Source organism: Lolium perenne, chromosome 4 (assembly GCF_019359855.2).
Source record: "Lolium perenne isolate Kyuss_39 chromosome 4, Kyuss_2.0, whole genome shotgun sequence".
NCBI classification, from domain to species: domain Eukaryota; kingdom Viridiplantae; phylum Streptophyta; class Magnoliopsida; order Poales; family Poaceae; genus Lolium; species Lolium perenne.
Genome location: NC_067247.2, coordinates 323,796,174 through 323,816,255, shown reverse-complemented (window position 1 = coordinate 323,816,255; position 20,082 = coordinate 323,796,174). Strand labels below are relative to the sequence as shown.

Sequence of the window (20,082 nt, the reverse complement as noted above, 5' to 3'; positions counted from 1 at the left end):
GCAGTCACGCCGAGACGCTTCCTAGAAAACCTTATCGCATGCTTCCCAATGCAGGATCTCAACGACGGAGTTTCGGAGGCCCGCTCTTTCGAATGGATGCAGTCGGGATAGGGAAGACTAGAGGACGACGCAGCAAAAGAAACTGGACGGACATGAGAGGCAGGGGCGAGCGAAGAACATGAAGCCAGGGACATGCGGCAAACATGCACAACACGGAGAGAGACAAAGGCGAGTGAAGAACCGGTTTCGAACTTGAACTCGGGTCACCAAACTCAACGAGCGCGTGCTAGGGGTACGGTGAAGGAGTGTTGCCCTAGAGCTCCTTCTTGTCTCACTCACTTGCAACAATACATTTACTATTAGCATCGTTCTAGTGACTTCAGAGTAAGCAGTGTTGTTCAAATGCCATTTTCACCATAACTCCATGGAAAATGGCCCGCTCCTTCCTGCGTGTACAGCAAACAATCGATTCTCTATTCTTAAGAAGAAAAAAACGACTTTTGTAGATAATTGTTGTCTATCTGAATTGGAATAAGTAGCTACAATAAAGGGCAGAATATGTGACTTAACCGCTGAAGAGTACAGCTAAACATGGTAACACTTTACAACGCATGCTTGGCACTACTGTTGCTATCATGTTACAACTTACAAGTGTGCACTCCCCTCTGCATGTGATACTTCAAAAGTAAAGGCAGGCAAAAAACATAGCATTATGCAGTAAAATCTTCTATATTCTTGGTTACAAAATTTCGGATCTTGTCACCACATTTCACCGACAAAATACGCTTTTGGAAACGAACAGAGAAAAAGAGAAAAACCGCATCAAGGAAACAGCTGTAGTTCCTTTGTCCGTTACTGCCTGCACTTATCAGTTCTCAACTCCTCACATGCAGGAACACCCCTGCAGTGTCTGCATTTTACGACCGACTCCCCCCTCGTCTTCCTCCTCCAACCTCTCGCCTTATCTCACCTCGCTCTCTTTCCCTACCAACTGCTGCACTGGACTGAGATCCGTATATAACCAATCAACTACCGCTGCCCATCCCTCTTCCTCTCTCTAGAGCCCAGGGTTGCCGAGTGCGCGGGGAGGGGGTTGGTGGTTGCGTCGCCAAGAGACGGCCGGCATTGGAGTTGGAATTCTTGGTACTTTCATTGCGACAGGACCAAGGAGACAACAAGAGGACGGCCGGTACAGTGAGACGGCGCTGCCGAGGTGCCTCCTTTGCTTCTGACCAGCCGCTTCTTCTTTCTCCTTCTCGGGGAGAGAGGAGATGGGCGAGACGACGGTCATGGCCGGGTGCGGGCTGGACAACAAGCCGGCGCGGTGCAGCGTCAGCTTAGACGCGCCGTGTGGCTCGCTGCTGCGCGAGCTTGAGGTACGCTTCTCGTCTCTGCGACAACGGAATGATGTCTGCCGGTCTGGTCTCTGTTCGAGGCATCCTTGATTTGCTTGTTCCTTTGCAGTAATACCTTTTGCTTCGAGATTTGGGAAGAGAGCAAACGTTTGGAATATTGATTTCCTTGTTCCCTCCATTTTTGTTTTGTTTTTACAAAAGGATTGTTCACTCCAATTATGTTGCCGTTTCTTTCAGTAAATCTTTTCTAATGTAAAAAATCACGTTGATGGTTTCTGAGAGCAGTTGCAGAATTTGAGCTGTCTGGATTTGGTGTCTTGAATTTGCCTGCAATCATTCAGAGACCAGAGCAATATTCTTCCAGAATATTCTCTTGTTGTTGTTTTCTTCGGTTCCAAGCTTCTTGTATTCTCTTCCAAGAAAGAACTCTATTAACTTCCAACTTTTGGTAGTAGAACTTTTGATTTACCGTCCAGCTTCTTTCTTGGTTTGTATCACTGTATCTTTCTTAAGAAGTCAAGGGGGCAGAGATCTACTTTTCCTTCTTACTTCAACGGTTGGAGTTGAAAGGGGCTTCAAAGTAGTACTGCTTAAATAGTTAAATCCCAATTTGTGTGGTACCGTTCTGATTATGCCACAGTCTAAAGTAGCACTAGAAATCAGAATAATGTTATCCTTGTTTAATCTTTTTTTTTACTCATCATCGTTGTGAGCATAACAGCATTATGTGCGCTTAAATTGGAAATCATAACCGAGAGGTTATTGCTTGCTGATTATGGTTGAACTCTTATCTGGATGTATCACCTAGTAGGGATAATTGTGCTAAGAATCAATAAAATGCTTCTGTTTCCAAGTTTTGTTAATTCTCAATTGACTCGGAATTAATTTAGAGCTCATTCAACTCCAGAACCGTCGGATTTGTATCAAGATTTGTGCGCCCTATGAATTGCAATGGGGGTTGCAACTAAAAATTTTCAATTGCCAGTCCGGTTGCAACTGAGATTTTTCTAGTTGCAAGTCGGGTTGCAACTTGAGATTTTTAATTTGCAAGTGAATTGTAACTGAATAATGTTTCATGCAGTACAGTAAACATTCACACAATAAAAACATATTCATATAGTACAAAATCATGGAGATGACGTCACTTGACTATTAAGCTAATTCTCAGTCGACACCCAAAAAAATAAAGTTTGCTGATCATGCAACCCTCTGATGTCCCAACTCCCAAAAGAACGGAAATTTTTCGGGTGTTCTTTTAGAAGATATGAAGAAATAGAATAAGGAACAAATTACTTTTCCAATAACAATGCCCATTTCGATAGTCATTTATATTTCGTGTGATCTGACTGTGGCTTATGCTATTATTTTATTTGGTGTGCTGCGGGCCTGGTGGGTTGGGGGTCAAGCAATCAGCTTGCTTGTTCAACAAAAGTCCTGTCAGTAGGGTCCTTTTGTTGCTTGTGTGTTCCATTTTATGAACTAAGAAGTAGGTACAGCATCACATAAATGAAAGTAGTTCGTTTTGAATTTAAAGGTCCTGAAGTTATTTCATTATCGCAAAAGTTATTAGGTACTTGATGATGTTTATTGTCTTGTAAATATTAAGAGCTTATATTCTATTTTTACGTTTTCTCTGTCCCTCTTGTTTGATTATCTGACACATGAATTTTATTTTAGCAAATATGGACAGAGATTGGGGAGCGTGAGCAAGATAAGGATCGCATGTTCCAAGAACTCGAAGCGGAGTGCATGCGTGTGTATCGTCGTAAGGTTGACAGTGCCAATGCTGATAGATCCCAGCTCCGTCAGTCATTGATGGCCAAAGAAGCAGAGCTTAAAGCTCTAGTGGCTTCGATAGGTGAAAATACCCCGCAATTTAAGGTATATATCTTATGTCATCATCTCTAATTTCGCCTTTTGTTCAAGGCGTTGAACGTATGGTCTTAGGTATGTGTCATGCTTTCTAAGTTTTGGTTTGTCTAAAAGGCGTAGAAGTAGTTTAATGCGAACAACAAGTAATAAAATTATTGTTGATGTCATGCAGCACCTTGTGCAGAATATTACCGTACCCTGCGGTTTAGCTGTCCTTTTTCAGTTAATGATGATAGGACTTGGACATGCACAGCTAAGTCATCCTATTGATTCATAGTTATGTTGGATGGTGATGGGTATATTAGAATAAAACAAAAGGAAGTACATAAATTGGCTCGAGAGATCCAATCCTTGCCAACTAGATTCTGTATTTATGTATAATGGTTAACCATCCATTTGATAGATCAATTTATTTGACATGATGATTTATTATTATTAAGGCTACCTGGATTGCGCATCTAGAATTTTCACCTAGTGATAGTACAACGGGCTACCAAGGGAAATTCCTTCCGATCATGCCTTTTTTCTCAAACAAAGCTGTGCGGTCTTCTGCCCTAGAAACCACAGCTGCAACATGCATCAGCAAGTACCTACATAAAGAGATTGCTTTTGGAATGTCAATGATACATTACTGAAGTACACCAAACAGTGGTGAATTACTAGGATGTTCTGTATCATAGATACTCTCTGTTTTGAGAATCATGAAGATTCATGTTTAACACTACTAGAGTTACAGCTGACATCCTTGTACAATATAAACAAAGTGGTATGTTCCTTTGTTTAGTAATATGAATGCCCATTTATAGGTGGATGAAAAACATACATCGTTGAAAGAACAGCTTGCCGCAGTGATGCCTCTCTTGGAAGATCTTAGGGCCATGAAAGAAGAAAGAATCAAACAATTCTCAAAAGTGCAATCCCATATCGTGAAGATAAATGCACAAATATCTGATTACAATTGTCAACAAGATGATGGTTCGTTCAAGTTTAACAATGATCATGACTTGTCAACCAGAAGGCTTGCTGATCTTCAAATGCAGCTACGGAATTTACAAAAAGAGAAGGTAATAATGACCTTGACTTAAATGTTTATATGGATGGTTCACTTCTATCCAACCTTCAAAATCAGATAGATATTAGTTGAGCCATCAAAATCGTTCAATTCATGTAAAAAAATATGCTCAGTTGTTTCTTATCAAAATGTGACCTACAACTTCTCACGCAAGGTATTTCTAAGCAATAAGTGTTCAGGTGTTCTAATTATTATACATTTACGTTGACCAAAGGGGGAGGATTCCCTCCCTTGGCTATACGTTGTTCGATAGATGATGAGACCTCTCCAGCAGCGGATTTATACGCGTTAGATAACACCCCATTTAATTTGATCCCCTTGGGACTCAAACCCGGGTAGGCTGGTTGCGTACTTGCAAGCCTTGCAACTGAGCTAGCACTCAGTTCTCATTATTATACATTTATCTACTGCTTTAGCCAGAAACAGTGACTAGCTATATAATTACACATTTGAAAGAACAACTCATGCTATTTTTGCTAAATCCCTTTCTTTATGATGCTATGTTTACTACCAGCTAGCTATATAATTATAGAGTGCTATTCTGGCTAAATCCCTTTCTTGACTATGCCATGTTAATAAAAGCAAATTTCGCTCCCTTTTTGTTCAGTCTGATCGCCTTCAGAAAGTATATGTTTATGTGGATGAAGTGCAATGCCTATGTGCCGTGCTTGGGATGGATTTTGCAAAGACAGTAAAAGATGTGCATCCAAGTTTGCATGGAACCAACTCAGAAAATGCAACGAATATCAGCGATAGTACTCTTGAAGGTCTTACTCAGACTATCCTGAAGCTCAAAGCGGAAAAAAGGACCAGAGTCTCGAAGGTGATTCCTCTTAGCGAAAGTACGGCAGTGATTCATTTTTTGTTTGTTCGTAGCCTCTCTAACTACATGTTAGCTGTGTTGATGTATTCAGTTGCAAGAAATTGTGGGAAAACTCCACAAGTTATGGAATCTGATGGAGTCGACAGAACAAGACAGGAGACACTTTGCCCAAGTAGCCTCTGTTCTTGGATCTTCTGAGGAAGAGATCACTTCTCCCAGTGTCCTGTCATTGGAGACAATTCAGGAGGTTTGGCAACCTTTTATCGAGTTGTCCGCTTTTATGTAAGCTATGATTCAAACTTATTAGTATTGTTATCTGGTTCTCTAGGCAGAAGAGGAAGTCGAAATACTAACTAAACAAAAGGCGAGTAGAATGAAGGAGCTTGTTCTTAAGAGAAGGGTAGAACTAGAAAATATCTGCAAAAAGGCACATATGGAGCCTGATCCGAGCACAGCACCAGAGAAGATTGTCGCTCTAATTGATTCTGGTATTGATCCTGTTGCTATCTTTCTCTTCTGAATATAATTGAAAAATGCTCCTTCTGAATATCTTGAACGATCCAAGAATTTACCACTTACAGGTCTAGTGGATCCTTGCGAACTTCTTTCCAGCATTGAAGCACAAATTGCGAAAGCAAATGAGGAATCCTTAACAAGGAAAGATATCATGGAGAGAGTAGACAAATGGCTATCAGCTTGTGATGAAGAGACTTGGCTTGAGGAATATAATCAAGTATGCTCTTATTCATGAAAATATGCTATTTTGTAGGGTCCTTCAGTTGAATACGGTTTCTACCTTTTCCCTCTATTTTGGCATGTTGATGTTAAATATTCAGATATAGTTTGGCTGAAATTATACAGTGCACAACTCGGCTATGATATGGTTAATGTCCTCCTTAATGTTTGCATATGTCCTGCTGCAGGATAGTAGCAGGTACAGTGCTGGCAGGGGTGCCCATTTGAATCTCAAGCGTGCAGAGAAAGCAAGGGTACTCGTTCAAAAGATTCCAAGTGAGTCTCTGTTTCTTCAGTTGGACAATGTAGTGACTTCCATATAATTGTTTCAAAATATATGTAGTGACTTCATGATTCATAAGCACTGTCTAGTAATACTTCATAAAAAGATTGACCTTGGGTCTCGCTCATTTGGTTTGTAATATAATCAGAAGCTGCATCTATTCTGCAGCCATGGTTGACAACTTGATAGACAAGACATTTGCCTGGGAGGATGAAAGCAATTCGCCATTTCTGTATGACGGAGTAAGTCACTGAGCTAGCTCACCATAATCATCTGAAAGCAAGATCTGTTTTATAATGTCAGATGCGTCTAAATTGCGTGTGAAGGTACGTCTGGTTGCCATTTTGGAAGAGCAAAAGCTCAGAAGAGTACAGAAGGAGGAAGATAAGAGACGATACCGGGTATGAATTCTGCATCATGTACTCCTACTAGCGCTACAATCACGACAAATGGCATCCGTCTTATTGCTTCATTCTTACAACAGGACCAGAAGAAACTGCACAATCTATTGCTCAAAGAGAAGGAGCTGATCTTTGGGTCGAAGCCTTCTCCAAGGAAAGCAAGCAGCTTTAACAGGAGAGCAAGTGGCCATCATCCAAATGGAAACGGGGCTGGTTTCATGACGCCTATGCCCCGCAGGGTCTCTGCAGGTGGTGCCACTCCTGAGCTATTGACACCACGTTCACACTCTGGCCGGTACAACAATTACTTCAAGGAGAACAGGCGGATGACAGCAGCGCCACTCAATTTCTCGACAGCTTCGAAGGATGATAGCATGTCTTCCTTTGCCTCCGTTAGCGGCTCGGAACCTGGTTCTCCATTGGTTTTGCACTGAGTATGATATCGCCACCATTTTTTTTTTTCAGTGATTTCCAGGAATTTCTACTGATCTTGATTTCTGGATGCAACATTTCTGATCAGGGAGGAAGACTTTCTTGAAGGGAAGGGTGACGATAAAGGCTATAATCAAGATTGGACCATTGTGAGCTGTTGACAGTGCTAATGTGTGACAGGATTTAGATAAGCCTGCTTGTAGTTGTAGATACATGACCTAGCAATTATGGTGATGTTGTAATTCCAGCTGCGAGTTTGATCGGTGTGATTAGGGAACATGAGAAAGATGTCAATGTATTTGTTTTGTGCTAACTGTTTTTATTTCTCTTTCTAGTTGTATATCATTATTTGGAAGTGAAAGAAGAGGGTCGATTTTTGTATACCGCAAAAGGGTGTTCCTATTCATTCTGTATTCAGCCTACAAGTTGTTCGTGATGTATATTGCTTATGAACATTAAACATTGTCGTGCAGTCAGGCTGGCAGCATGACAACTTCATACTGCGCACTTGTATAATTTCCACATAGCATTCGTATGTTTCTGGATATACTTGTTGCAAGCGCCACATGAGTTCATGCTGAACAAATTGATGATCATCTTATCTGACTCCATATCCCTGAAAGTCTGGCACCCCAGTGGCGCCCGCAATAACTTCGAGGTTTTGTGATTTTACATGACTAAAGAAACAGGAAAGGTGAAGAAATACATCGGAAGGGTGAAGAAAATGTTCACATCAACGCGACAGAAAACCTGCCGATCTGCATAACAATTATCTCCATCCAGGATTTCCATTGAAAAAAATGTTTATCATCAACTTCTGGACAAAAACCTGAATGGTTCAAGCTCTAAGCAGGATTGTACAAAGTATTTTTGTACAGTGTACCAGCAAGATAAGCCGTTTTGCTGCAGCACACCATCTAATCTATCTGGTCGCTATTGTTGTAGCTTCTCTCACTAAGAAGCTGGATTGGCACATTTGATTCATACTATCCTCTAGGAAACATGCCAGTTTGTGTACAAACAAAGAGAATTGAGATGGCGTAAAGCTGCCCCCTACCCATCGCATATAGCCTGCAAAAAAAATGGACAAACGAAATTAATAAACCCGTATAGTCCAGTATACCAAAAAGAAACAGACAAGGAAAGAAAGAGCAAGTTATGTGTCAGATTGTGGAATAATTTATGCAGATTTAGCTCACATCCTCCTGTTCACAAAAGAAAGTAGATGGCCAAAACAAAAGCACCCTTTTCTACATTTTCTTTGAAGAAGCACCCTTTCTACCTTCATTAGGCGCATAAGACATGTTCAGTTTGCAGAAAGTGCAAAAGTTAGGGTTGCACTGGGATTGGAAAATTAACACTTGACCACACTAAAGAATCATATTATCATGGTTATATAAAGTAATGAAAAGAAATGCCTACGTAACTATGTCAGAAATGCAGCACAAACTAGTTCACAACTCCAGCTAGAAAATTTACAGGCATGGTTTGTTCCAATATATGCTGAACCCATAGTAACCAATTGAATATGTTTGCCTCAGGGCAGGCAAAAAAATATCCACAAAACGAGAGCAAACGGCATAGAGATGCAGCCTAAACCTACAAATTTACTCAGGAACCAGAAATCAAGGAAATTAGCAAATTACCCAGAAGAACGGAGTGTAAACAATGCATTGAACACTGTCACTAGTACAATCCTAGTATCTTCCAGCAGCACTAAAAGTTCAACGTGGCCTTGGAAGTAAATTAGTCATACACATCCACGAGCAAAAGCTCCTGCACCTAAGCTTTTTTTTTCGAAATGGGAGCATAGCCCCGGCCTCTGCATCAATTGATGCACACAGTCGTTTTATTGTAATTCAGAGTTTAGAATTCAAAGTTTACATCTCAAGGGTCACACATGGTGTTCATAAAAATCAGCCAACGGAACAGAAGAAAAAAGTGCTTATGCACATACTATAACACAATGAGTGATCAGCATGATAGAAGATCTGTAAGACAAACGTTTTTTATTTGGCTGTACTGCAGGATGTGTATTAACTACACACATGTTTAATCCGCACCAACTTGATTGAATTTAGGCAGGAGCACAGATTTGCAGGTCACTCAGCAAAACAAGAAAACAGAAAAGAAAAAATATCTTCTACCGGCTAAATCTTGTGTGTAGCTAGATTTTAAAAAAAAAAACAAATTTGATCTAATTGGTTGAACCATTTCGTAACACCTTGGTGTAGATGCCAGGATAGAACATAAGTATCCCTTCTTTAAAAAAAAAATCGCATAGCTTTGTCTCAAGCAGAAATTGGAGTTATTTTTAGTGGACCAACACCTTTGGCAGATTTGAATTTTCGAATTTGGAGTCGTGGATGAGGAGGCTATTGGGATCTCTACACAGTGATATAGGATAGGATTATGGCAATTTTCAGATGGTCCCACATGTAAGGACAAAGAAAAGATGAACAGGCTACTGCCATGAATTGACATATATATGAGTAAAGAGGCACAACTACGGATTCAATGAGTTCCTCAATCATACACTTCATACTGACAGTCAATCAAGATTTTAAGCAAATTGTATTGCTAAATTGTTACAGTACACTAGAAACTTCAGTGCATACAAATTTCAATCTATCTCCAGAAAAGATGTGCCTTTAATCTAAGCGCGGACACATTCACATTATGCTACAAACAACTTCACGGACTCACACAAACCATTTGCATATAAATCTTGCAAAAGGTAAACAAAAAAAAAATCGCATCACATCTCACATGTTGAGGAACACGAAATACAAAATATAAGACAGTTTAATAATCAAAATGATTGGGAGCATTCACATCGTACAATGGGAGCACAATGAGACAGTTTAATAATCGCATCACATCACATCTTACTGCAATGAGAGAGAAGCATTCACATCGTACAATGGGAGCAGCAAGACAGTTTTTTTCAGAACCAATTCGCACCCAACGGAACTTAAGAATGGAGAGAAGCAATACACCGAGAGAAGGAAATACCTGAGCTTTGGTCTCAGAAGTCAAAGCTCTTTAGATATGAGGGATCCTTCTTGGCCCTCTCCTGGAACTTGCGGAACCAGCGGTCCATGATATCCGTGGGCACAATCAGCTTGCCGCCGTCGGCGGCGCAGAAGGACTGCATGAAATTGAAGAGGTTCTCGCCGACGCGGAGCGCGACCCGCTCGGCGCGCTGCTCCTCGGGGGCCGGGGGCAGCGCGGCGGCGTCCTCCACGGCGACGCCGAGCTTGGCGGGCCCGGCCGGGGGCTCCGGCTCGTCCCCGGCCTCCGGGAGCCGGAAGGTGGCGGAGGGGCGCGCGGGGCCCAGCGCGCCGAGGAAGGCGAAGGGGCGGTTGGCGGCCGCCTGGTAGTAGACGGCGACGGCCTTGCCCGGCGGCAGCGCGGCGGCGGCGGGCGGGAGCAGGAAGACGACGGCGGAGCGGGGCGTGGAGGGGAGGGCTAGCGTGGAGAAGTCGAGCAGCCAGGAGGTGGGCGCGACCTGCGCGAAGGCGGTGGCGTCGAGGGGGAAGGTGTGGTCCGGGAAGACGACGCCGAACATGGCGGCGGGCGGCGGGCCGGCGGGCTGCAGCTTGGTGAGATGCCGCTGAGCTTGTTGTGGCAACGGTCGATCGGGGTGTAGATCGGAGGGAGGTGGTGGAGGCTCGAAGCGGAATTCTTTTGAGATCACCTTCGATTCAGTTATGGAAAGGAAAAGATTGTTCTAGAACTCTGTAGAGCCTTCTCGTCACTTCGTCAGCTCGTGGCAGCTAAACTTTTGTTTTCTCCACAAGTCGTCGGAGCTCGATGTGACACTGCACTACCGTTTCCACAGGCAAATCGTAGCTTGAAATCAAGGAATATACTCCGTATAACTTTTTAAAACTTGACGGCTAGAGTTCTAAAATAAACATGTGAAATTACATGCAATTGTCAATTCAACCAAAAGATCGATCTAATGGAGAAGGGCTAGGCAATTATATTCAACACCTCCTCTCGCGTCTAAGTCGGTGGGCCTTTTTTTCTTAGTCTCGCACGAGCCTTAGACGTGTATCCTTCAATTTTTTTGGGAGGCCACAAATATTTATTTTAAATACCGCATTGGCTTGGATTTGAATCCAAATCCTTGTAGGTCTGATACCATGTGAAATTACATGCACTGGCCAGTTCAATCAAAAAATCAGTCTAATAGAGGAGGGCTAGACAATTATATTCAACAACACCATCTCAATTACAGACATGTGGTGAGAAACAAATAAGCACAACAAAGTATATAAATAAAATATAAACGGTCTTACTAATAACGCTAGGCTCCCACCAGAACATATCTATGCCCACAAATGTAGGGATCGCTGAAATCTTTGTTACGGTGTGTAGATTCACTTATTACGGTGTGTATCTATTTCACTTTGAAATTGAAATGTCTAAAACATCTTATATTTATGAATAGAGGGAGTAATAGTCTAAATTTATAGTTCAATACCATAGGAGGACAAGGATACACCATCAAGACTTTTAAGCATTTTGAAAAACAAAACTTTGCTAAACTTCTGTTTTCTCAACAAGTCGTGGGAGCTCGATGAATGCATGATGTGATACACTAGCAGTTAATGGAATGCTATATTGTTCCTTTAATAACGGTGTGTTATTAGTAGATTTAATGTTAAATATATTTTTAAACTGCCACATGCTTAGCATCAGCCATTAGGTTGTGCTCATTGGTAGGCAACTGATTGACCGTGCCGCAAAGATCATGACAATCAGAAATCATGATTGTGGAATACGGGTGCCCCAGTAGGATGCACCGATGTTAGGCGTTGACAGTATTATCATATCAGTACACAGATCATGACAAACAAATCCAATTTGTCAAAGAAATCACTGGAAACCGTACAAGTGCCTAATGTTCCCACAGTGAGATTGTATCAACTTCTGATGATCAAAACAAAGACATGCTACTGTTTTTCTTTCTATTTTAATTGGAACGGTGTGTCTTACTGATAGATACCACCATAGGCCAATCTCAGAAAGCACCGCTCATGGCAAGACCAGCACTAAGTTTGCCATGGAACTGTGGAATTCAGACTAAAGTCCACCGATTACTGTTCGTGGAGAGAACAACAGCAGAATACAAACTGAGATCTGGGGATTTCCATTGTACTATGAAGTTCAGCCATGGCTTGATGCGCAAACTGAAGTTATTGAGGACATAGCATTTATGAGCTTGAGTCACCCGTGTTCCCTCTTTCTCCGCTGCAACAGTAGAAGTGGGGCAGCTTCACTCGACCGCAGCACCTGAAAGCCTCAAAATCATATCCAGTCATGCCCTTCCAGTATACGACAAGACAACATATATTTACAAGTGTTGGCCGATGATTCATTTTCTAGATTCAGCATTCCGGAAAGGTGCCCTAGAATAATGGGGCGAAGATAATTGCATGAAACAAACAGCAACAGTAACTCAAGGATAACAAATCTGAAAAATGAGATGAAGCAGGCAGTTCCAGATTCATCTCTAAAGAACTAATATGCCATCATTACAAACAAAATTGTTGTTTTAGAGCCTGTGAGATGACAAGATCACATGGCCTACTGTAAGAACCTATGAATTTCTGAAGGTACATGAAATTGTGTGGCTCCGTTCAAAAATAAAGTTTGTACCTATCGGTGGCATCATTCTCTAGGAGAAATATCTCAATGCCACTCAGGGAGTTCATGAAAATTTCCAACCTGCTATCCAAGTTTGAGTATTTATGTATTTTTTATACCACCGGAAGGACGTGCCTTTGATGTTATATCCTACTTTCAGTGATCAACGGTTGACAAAAATACCTTAGCACTACGTCACTTGCACTACCCAAAAGTAAGAGTTAGTTCAATTGATTAGACTTGTCTGTATTTGGACTGTAACACTAGCAGCGTACAACAATATTTTGATCCTTCTCTACAGTTGCGCTGAAAGTGCAATAGAACATCAACCACATATTTTCCTGATGGTAAATACAATAGTAAGCAAACAGGGATAGCAGAACTAACTCACAGTTAAATATAACTATATAAGATAATTTTTCTACATTCTAAAAGGTGATGTATATCGCTAAAAGAGTCTAAATAGTCTAAAAGTTGTTAAGTAAATAGTAAAACAATCATAATCCAGCATAATGTTGCATAAGAAAATGTGATGTTTATCTTTAGACAGATAACTTGGCAGAATGTCAGCAAGAGCATAACTAATTAGTAGCACTGACACGCAGATCTTAAGTTGTAAATGTACCTGCAACGAACAATCACTGGAACAGGCTTCAGGGCTTTGGGCCCATTTCTCAAACCTCTCTTATATTTTGAGATCTGAAATGTAGAAGAAAGTATGAGGGAAGCCACGGTACAAGGTTAACAAGCAAACCAAAGAATAATCCATATGAAGAACACGTAGATAGAAGGATAAGATACCAATAAATATATGTTGTTATTATGTAGTGTATAATTCGTTCATTAAACATGAAGATCATGTTAATTTGCACGTACATGAACGGAATGTGTTTGATTATCAGAATTATGTCTTCAACCAGCAGTATAGTCCAACATACTACTGAAGCGGACTTTGTGAACTATCTAGCAGGTTCCATGGGGGCAGAGATGCGGGACGCGCCCATGGCGGCAGCATACTACTGAAGCGGACTTTGTGAACTATCTACCAGGTTCCATGGAGGTGGAGATGCGGGATGCACCCATGGTGGCAGCGCTTCCCAGCAGCGTTGTTATAACTTATAAGTGGGAACTCACTGTCTTGGCTCAACTGCTGTAACTATTGCGCTTCTCCTTTTAATAAAAAGACGTGCATTCGTCTTCTGTATATTCTCTAAAAAAGTATTTTATTGCTATTCTCTTTGAAATAAAAAGACGCACACTCATATTCTATTGCTATTCTCTTTGAAATAAAAAGACGCACGCTCATATTCTATTGCTATTCTCTAAAGAAGTATTCTATTGATATTCTCTTTTAATAAAAAGACGCAACTTGTTTGGGTTTATACCAGAAGGGATTCTTGTTGGCAAAATATAGTATCTTCACATGTTATAAATGGTTTCTGAAGCAAGTTCACTGGTTTTATCCTGATCCCCAGGTTTCAAGAATCATCGACGGTGATGTGGACGATTCCTTGGATCCTGAGACGGAGATGGCTGCTTCTGATCATTTGGCTAGCCAAATGTGAGTGCAATCTCTAAATTTCTTTCAGTTGCCTATTGTTGTTCTCTGTTTTGCATGTGTGCTAATTATGGCCTAGTTTCATGTGTATTCTTATGGGTCCACCCACAATATGTGATGCAGGGCAGCCTCAACCTGCATGCCTTGGAACGGCACCGGACACCCAGACAATTATTCAAGCGGCAAAGGGAGAACTCTTGATGGGAAGCAGAGCAATGACGGCCCTGATGTGTGATGTGAGGCTCCATACTCTCCTGTCCAGGTTAACTTTAAATATACTCCCTCCGATCCATAATAAGTGTCGGAGCTTTAGTTCAATTTAGTCCATGTCATGTGTTTGATGCAGTGCACAATAAGAATAATTGCACTGGACGATTTTATTTTCTGTGTGAGTGGTACAACATCGACTCACTATAGGAGATGCCACCAATCTCCATAGCCCAGCGTTGCAACTGAGCTTGATGCAGCTTGCTGTAGAATTTATTTATGTTCCAGATACAAATGTGTTGGTTCAAGAGCCATCGGAACTGTCCACTTCGTAGGAATTGTCAACGCCTTAATATTTGGATCGTTAAATTTAAAAATATATAATGCATTGGAATGAAGGTATGGAGGATCTGATTACCTTCACAAATTTGCTCTCAAGGTTAGTTCAGTAACTGTCTTTTTTATTCAGAGGGAATGTATTCTACAGTTATAATAACTTGTTGTTTGATTATGCATTTTAATTTTAGTATATAGCATAGTTAAGCTGAACAACGTTTCAAATCCAAAGTCAAAAAATCTCCTGTAATAATTAGCTCTTGGTATAAGAATCTGGGTGAGGTTTATATCTGCTGATCCCAGTTATGCTTGCATTCAGGTTTGATACATTTTCTTTAAGCATTTTATACCAAGTCACTTGCTTGTCATCTTTGACCAAATGTTTTGCCTCATCAGGTACTTCACCACAAGTGATAACACAATAGAAATTCAATTATTGTGCTCAAACTACTGCAATCTATTAAGTAAATGAGATACCACAGTTTCTAAGGGCATGCTTGGTCATCTTTTAAGTATGTGCTTTGTTTGCATAATTCAGAGTGTTAAATGTAATGGACTGAAACCGTAGATGATATCTCAAATAAAGAATGCAAAGCCTCACTCAGCTTGAGGAATAAATTAGCGGATCTGCTTTGGAGCAGCTTAATAACTACCTTTATCAGTCAGCTAATGAGTACTTCCCACATGGCCACATATACCAATAATGCACTCGAGTAGAAAAAAACATATATTTGTGTTTGTTATTTCGCATCAAGCCAGTTCTACTGTTTTTACCGTGCATCTGAAAAACCATTCTTCACATTCTTGTATCAAATGGTGATTACTATTTCAAGTTGTCTAAATTGCTACTTTTTGCAGTATACCAAGGACCATTGGTGTAGTCATACCAATGAAGGCAACATTTTTCATAACATACGTAATGGTTAATGGTTGGAGAGGTGTAGCTCTTGAAATAACGAGAATTAGGTCATTTGTAATATTCCACTTGAAAAACTGGTTCATGGTCAAGACTAGGACAGAGAAGAGGCAATGGATCCTGGTAGCATCTGTTTTTACTCGTCTGAGCCTCGAATACAGCTGTACTTCTTGCTTGGTCTTGTCTATGCCACGGTGACGCCGCTCCTGCTGCCTTTCATACTAGTATTCTTTGCGTTGGCATATATTGTCTACCGCCACCAGGTAAAGTACAATGCACTACTAATTTTTTTCTTTGTTCATTAATCTTACAAACCTCTGAATGAGCTCTGTTGTCACTGCCAAGACATACGACCACCATGAAAGAACTTATGATCAAGCTGCAGCTCCTGCTCTGTACCCCATGCATTGTTGTTCGTTCCAGCTCACTAAACAGGTGCATGTTTTATTTGCTAATGCTAGGCTCTGTACCCCATGCATTGGTGTTGGTATGAATCAACCATTACTTGTGAGTAGATTTGTTCATGGCTTTATCTGGTCGATGATGTTGTTCTAGAGTTTGACAGCACCCTCTTACAGATTTACCAGACAAATATATAGTAAGGTACATTCCAGAAGGCCAAAGATCTGGTTTGTCTTTAGGATTTTTTTGGAAAATATTTGGTTGGGAACTAACAAACCAGGGTCTCACAAGTAATGATTAGTTCATACCAACACCAAGAATGTAACGTATTATTTTTCTCTTCTTGGAATCTTTTTTAGAAATGCAAAGTCCTCACACCCTACAAGCTTCATGCATTTTCAGGTGTTTCAGTGTATCTTTTGATGAATACCACTATATGTTCACTCTGTTTTCATAAATTGGTAATGAGATTCAGTGAGTATATCATTGAATAGTTTGTAGGTTTGCAGCGTAAAATCATGATCATTCATCGGGTAAAGGAGATGTCACTGCTGGTGCAACAGGCTCTCTGAATCCTGTAGCTAGTCCATACAAAGAGGCCTTCCTAGATGATTTATTCTTGTAGCGTTTGGTCTAGGTTCAGATAGGGCAGCATTAATTTTTGATGACTCTTCAGGTTGACAAATCTACTCATTTTGTTTCTCTTGTATCCCAATTTTGTATGTCTCAACATATCATGATTTTGTCTTTTATCATTGCTTGTTCGCTTCTCCAAATCTTTGCCTGGCCAATTAAGTATTCCATGAGTGTAAAAAAGGTGGATATTTTTAGGCATGCATAAGGAATCTTATCACCCTGTTGGTGTAAATGTGTCTGACCGTTTGGTCCTTAAAATGCACAATGTATCTACATACTTAGCTCAGTATGTAGATACATTGTGCGCGCTAATGCACAATGTATCTACATACTGAGCTAATGAGATTATGCACTAGGAATGGAAAAATATTCAGTCGATTCCAAGTTAGCTCTTTGAAGTTAGAAACTATATGGTATAAGTTCGTCGTCCTACTTTGTATGTAACTTGTGGTGGATCTCCAGTAAAAATAACATTGCGTTGAAATTTGGGCGCAGAGGTCTGACGAGGAGCGGCACTCGCTTGATAAGAAGACAAGAAGCAAACAAAGCTTCTCCTCCAACCTTAATGGTACTACGTTCAGGTATCTCTCTCTGTTCTATCAGGTACACCAGGCAATTGAACGAACACGTAGAGTGCACCCACTCAGTACAACGTTACAGCAATGCAGAGATCACCAGAACCAGCGGGCACGAGAAAGATAAAAATGGAAATATTATGGGGGTAAACGACGAGACCTTCTTCTTGGGGACGGCCATAAGTTCCATAGCGGGGGCGATGGCGGCGCCATGTCCGGGGAGCACGAGTGACTGGGCCTCTGGGAGAGGAGCGGGTGGAGGGGCTGGCATGATGGAGGATCCGGAAGGCAGGCGAGGCATCGCTACCGCTGATGCCGCTCGCCTGAGCCAGCCCGCCGCCGCCATGGATCGCTTCCGGGTTCGGGGTTTTTTTTTTTTTTTTGGTTCGGGGTTAGGAACTTGGGGAGGTTTCGGCGAGGAGGATGGGAGAGACGCCGATCTGACCGTCCAGCTTTTTTAATGCCATTCGGCTAGTTTTACTGGTGATCAAAGAGACAAAGACCCGGTTTGTAAAAAAAAAAAATTGTCTGGTGTCGAACACCACTCTCTCGTCGGATTTCGACTAGAACTCCGAGTAGTTTAGGGTAGTTTTGAAATAAATATCGTTGTAGCATCGAAGTTTGAAATATATTTCGTATTTCCAGTTTATTTTTCGTGTTTTGTTTGATCTATCCCGTAGCAAAATATGATCAAAAAGTTGTTTGCGCCGCCGCAGCGCGCTGCATAATGGAGCGTCCGGCGAAGAAACGTTTTTAGCGCCCGAGTGCGTGCTGTATAATAGAGCGTTCGGCGAGGAAAATAAGTATAGTGTGCGACAAGCGTTTACAGCGCGGTCGCAGCGAAGTATAGCCGCTGAATTTTAGTGCACCTGTTGGATATGCCCTAAAAGAAAAGACAGTGCTGGAAAGAAAACCACCGCTCTGAAACTTTCGCGCGCTCTGATCCGCCGCCGCCAATCAGTCACGCCATCGCTAGTCTACAATTAGCTTCAATCGGTTGCGCATACATTGATTCTGCATTTGTTGTATTATTGATTTACAATTTTTTGCATTGACAATAAACTATTTGATTGTGTTGTAATAATATTGAGACTATTTATATTTCAGTTTTTTGGTTGTGTTTGATCTTCCTTGTGCTATATTTGTTGTTGATTCCTCTTTGTGAATGCGACAGCGCACTTTATTTTAGGAAAAGTTATGTTTTGTGCGGGTTACTTTTTGGACGCCTGGTAAAGCGTTTTAGTCCCGCACGTGCTAAACAATGAAATCTGGCGTTGTAAACCTTTTTAGCGTATCGTGATTTAGTGCGTCTGTTGGAGATGTGATTTAGTGCGTCTTGGAGATGCTCTTAGAGCAATTCTATCATACCCTTCATCGCGTCGTTCGCAAAATGCGGATGGAGTTAACATCATCGGCATGTTTGGGCGAAAAATGTGTCTCGGCAGAACAGACCCCGCATAACTGTACGGCGTATGAAAAATTAAGTCGTGTTCATTAAAGATATGCGAAATTAAAGCAAGAATAGTTCGAAATAACAGTAATTGAGTAACAGTAAAACAGAGCGACCACGGCCATCACACAGCGATTTCGCGCTTTGGACCGTCCGATCCGCTCATCTAACGCTCCAGATCGTCGCGTGCATCCCGCAGCTTCGCGAAACTTGTTTACTTCGTTGAACCGCGATTGACGGGCCAACCAACCGTTACCGGGCTGCTATTCCGCAGACCAACTTAGCCCAATCATGGTTGATCGGGCCGCGAAACGCTCTTATGGGCCGTAGGCCCTTGTATTCTTTTCTTCTGGGAACGCTCTTTGTTTTCCTTTGCTCTCTCCCCAGTCCATGTCCCCCTCCGCCTACATCTTTCTCTCCACTGTTACCCTCTGCCTACAGCTTGCCTCATCGGCACTTAGCTCCATAGAGCCGGCCAAGACACTGGCGGCGCGACGCTAGCAACATTGTTTGCGTGCTGGTTTCCAATTTCCGCCGATTCCGCTAGGATTTAGAATCCTCTGAAAGTCATGCCTTTCTTCTACGCCGCTGCCGCCGCCGTTGTGAGGATGGCACACAAGCAGCGGCGTGGGGTTCCTCTATGCGTACAATCCTCTGAAAGTCATGCCTTTCTTCTACGCCGCTGCCGCCGCCGTTGTGAGGATGGCACACAAGCAGCGGCGTGGGGTTCCTCTATGCGTACAATCCTCTGAAAGTCATGCCTTTCTTCTACGCCGCTGCCGCCGCCGTTGTGAGGATGGCACACAAGCAGCGGCGTGGGGTTCCTCCATGCGTGCCTAGGGTTCATCCACTCGCATGTGGACCCGGCCGACCTACAGAGCAACGCCTCTCCTTCTGTTCCTGCAGACTGTTCTCCAGCTCTGCTCCTTGCTTGGGGTTGATTTCTTGTTTGCCTCCATCCTCCTTCTTCCCGGTAATATCAGCATTAGCTAGATATCTGACCTATTGTTGTTTGTTTCAGGGGTTGCCGTGCTTGTTTGTTTGGGATTAGTATTCAGAAACTGCTCAGAGAGGTTCTGTGTGACTTTCATCTGAGAGCCTGAGACCATGGCTGCTGGACAGGTACATCCGTCTACGTAATTTTACATCTTCCCACAATATTTCTTATAATTACTGTTTCTTTACATTTAATGTATATTGCGTGGAGCTTCTTAAATTTTTATCCCAGACAAATACATGCAACTGCCTTTCTTTTCCCATGATACACAATAGCCTGCTTCCTTTCCATTTCTGTATTTCATAACCAGTATATATCAAAGGATATACAGCAGTAGAATCAAAATGACAAAGCATTTTCAAGTATGAATCCAG

General features: G+C 41.8%; 3 protein-coding genes across 3 annotated transcripts; 1 reads left to right on the top strand and 2 right to left on the bottom strand.

Moving 5' to 3' along the window:
* The first annotated feature begins 894 nt into the window (after positions 1-894).
* Positions 895-7,354, top strand: LOC127296245 (65-kDa microtubule-associated protein 7). Its single transcript, XM_051326280.2, has 12 exons — positions 895-1,376; positions 3,033-3,236; positions 4,034-4,291; positions 4,907-5,122; positions 5,214-5,369; positions 5,451-5,610; positions 5,704-5,855; positions 6,046-6,133; positions 6,309-6,382; positions 6,467-6,541; positions 6,625-6,975; positions 7,062-7,354. Exons 1-11 carry the CDS (start codon positions 1,272-1,274, stop codon positions 6,973-6,975), a joined length of 1,839 nt encoding a protein of 612 aa, XP_051182240.1. The 5' UTR covers positions 895-1,271; the 3' UTR covers positions 7,062-7,354.
* A 346-nt stretch (positions 7,355-7,700) lies between these two features.
* On the bottom strand, positions 7,701-10,776 carry LOC127296246 (uncharacterized). Its single transcript, XM_051326281.2, has 2 exons — positions 9,989-10,776; positions 7,701-8,044 (listed from the first exon to the last, which is right to left on the bottom strand). Exon 1 carries the CDS (start codon positions 10,542-10,544, stop codon positions 10,002-10,004), a length of 543 nt encoding a protein of 180 aa, XP_051182241.1. The 5' UTR covers positions 10,545-10,776; the 3' UTR covers positions 7,701-8,044; positions 9,989-10,001.
* A 1,071-nt stretch (positions 10,777-11,847) lies between these two features.
* On the bottom strand, positions 11,848-17,693 carry LOC127296247 (uncharacterized). Its single transcript, XM_051326282.2, has 3 exons — positions 17,422-17,693; positions 13,257-13,330; positions 11,848-12,277 (listed from the first exon to the last, which is right to left on the bottom strand). The coding sequence occupies exons 1-3, from the start codon at positions 17,605-17,607 to the stop codon at positions 12,199-12,201; spliced, it is 339 nt and encodes a 112-aa protein (XP_051182242.1). The 5' UTR covers positions 17,608-17,693; the 3' UTR covers positions 11,848-12,198.
* Positions 17,694-20,082: the final 2,389 nt, after the last annotated feature.

Coding starts and splice junctions, on each gene's coding strand:
- LOC127296245 (XM_051326280.2), top strand. CDS start 1,272: ATGGGCGAGACGACGGTCATGGCCGGGTGCGGGCTGGACAACAAGCCG. Junction 4,292..4,906: donor GGAATTTACAAAAAGAGAAG/GTAATAATGACC, acceptor CTTTTTGTTCAG/TCTGATCGCCTTCAGAAAGT. Junction 5,611..5,703: donor TGTCGCTCTAATTGATTCTG/GTATTGATCCTG, acceptor TACCACTTACAG/GTCTAGTGGATCCTTGCGAA.
- LOC127296246 (XM_051326281.2), bottom strand. CDS start 10,544: ATGTTCGGCGTCGTCTTCCCGGACCACACCTTCCCCCTCGACGCCACC.
- LOC127296247 (XM_051326282.2), bottom strand. CDS start 17,607: ATGGCGGCGGCGGGCTGGCTCAGGCGAGCGGCATCAGCGGTAGCGATG. Junction 13,331..17,421: donor TGGCCGTCCCCAAGAAGAAG/GTCTCGTCGTTT, acceptor TCTACATTTCAG/ATCTCAAAATATAAGAGAGG. Junction 12,278..13,256: donor CCAGTGATTGTTCGTTGCAG/GTACATTTACAA, acceptor TGAGGCTTTCAG/GTGCTGCGGTCGAGTGAAGC.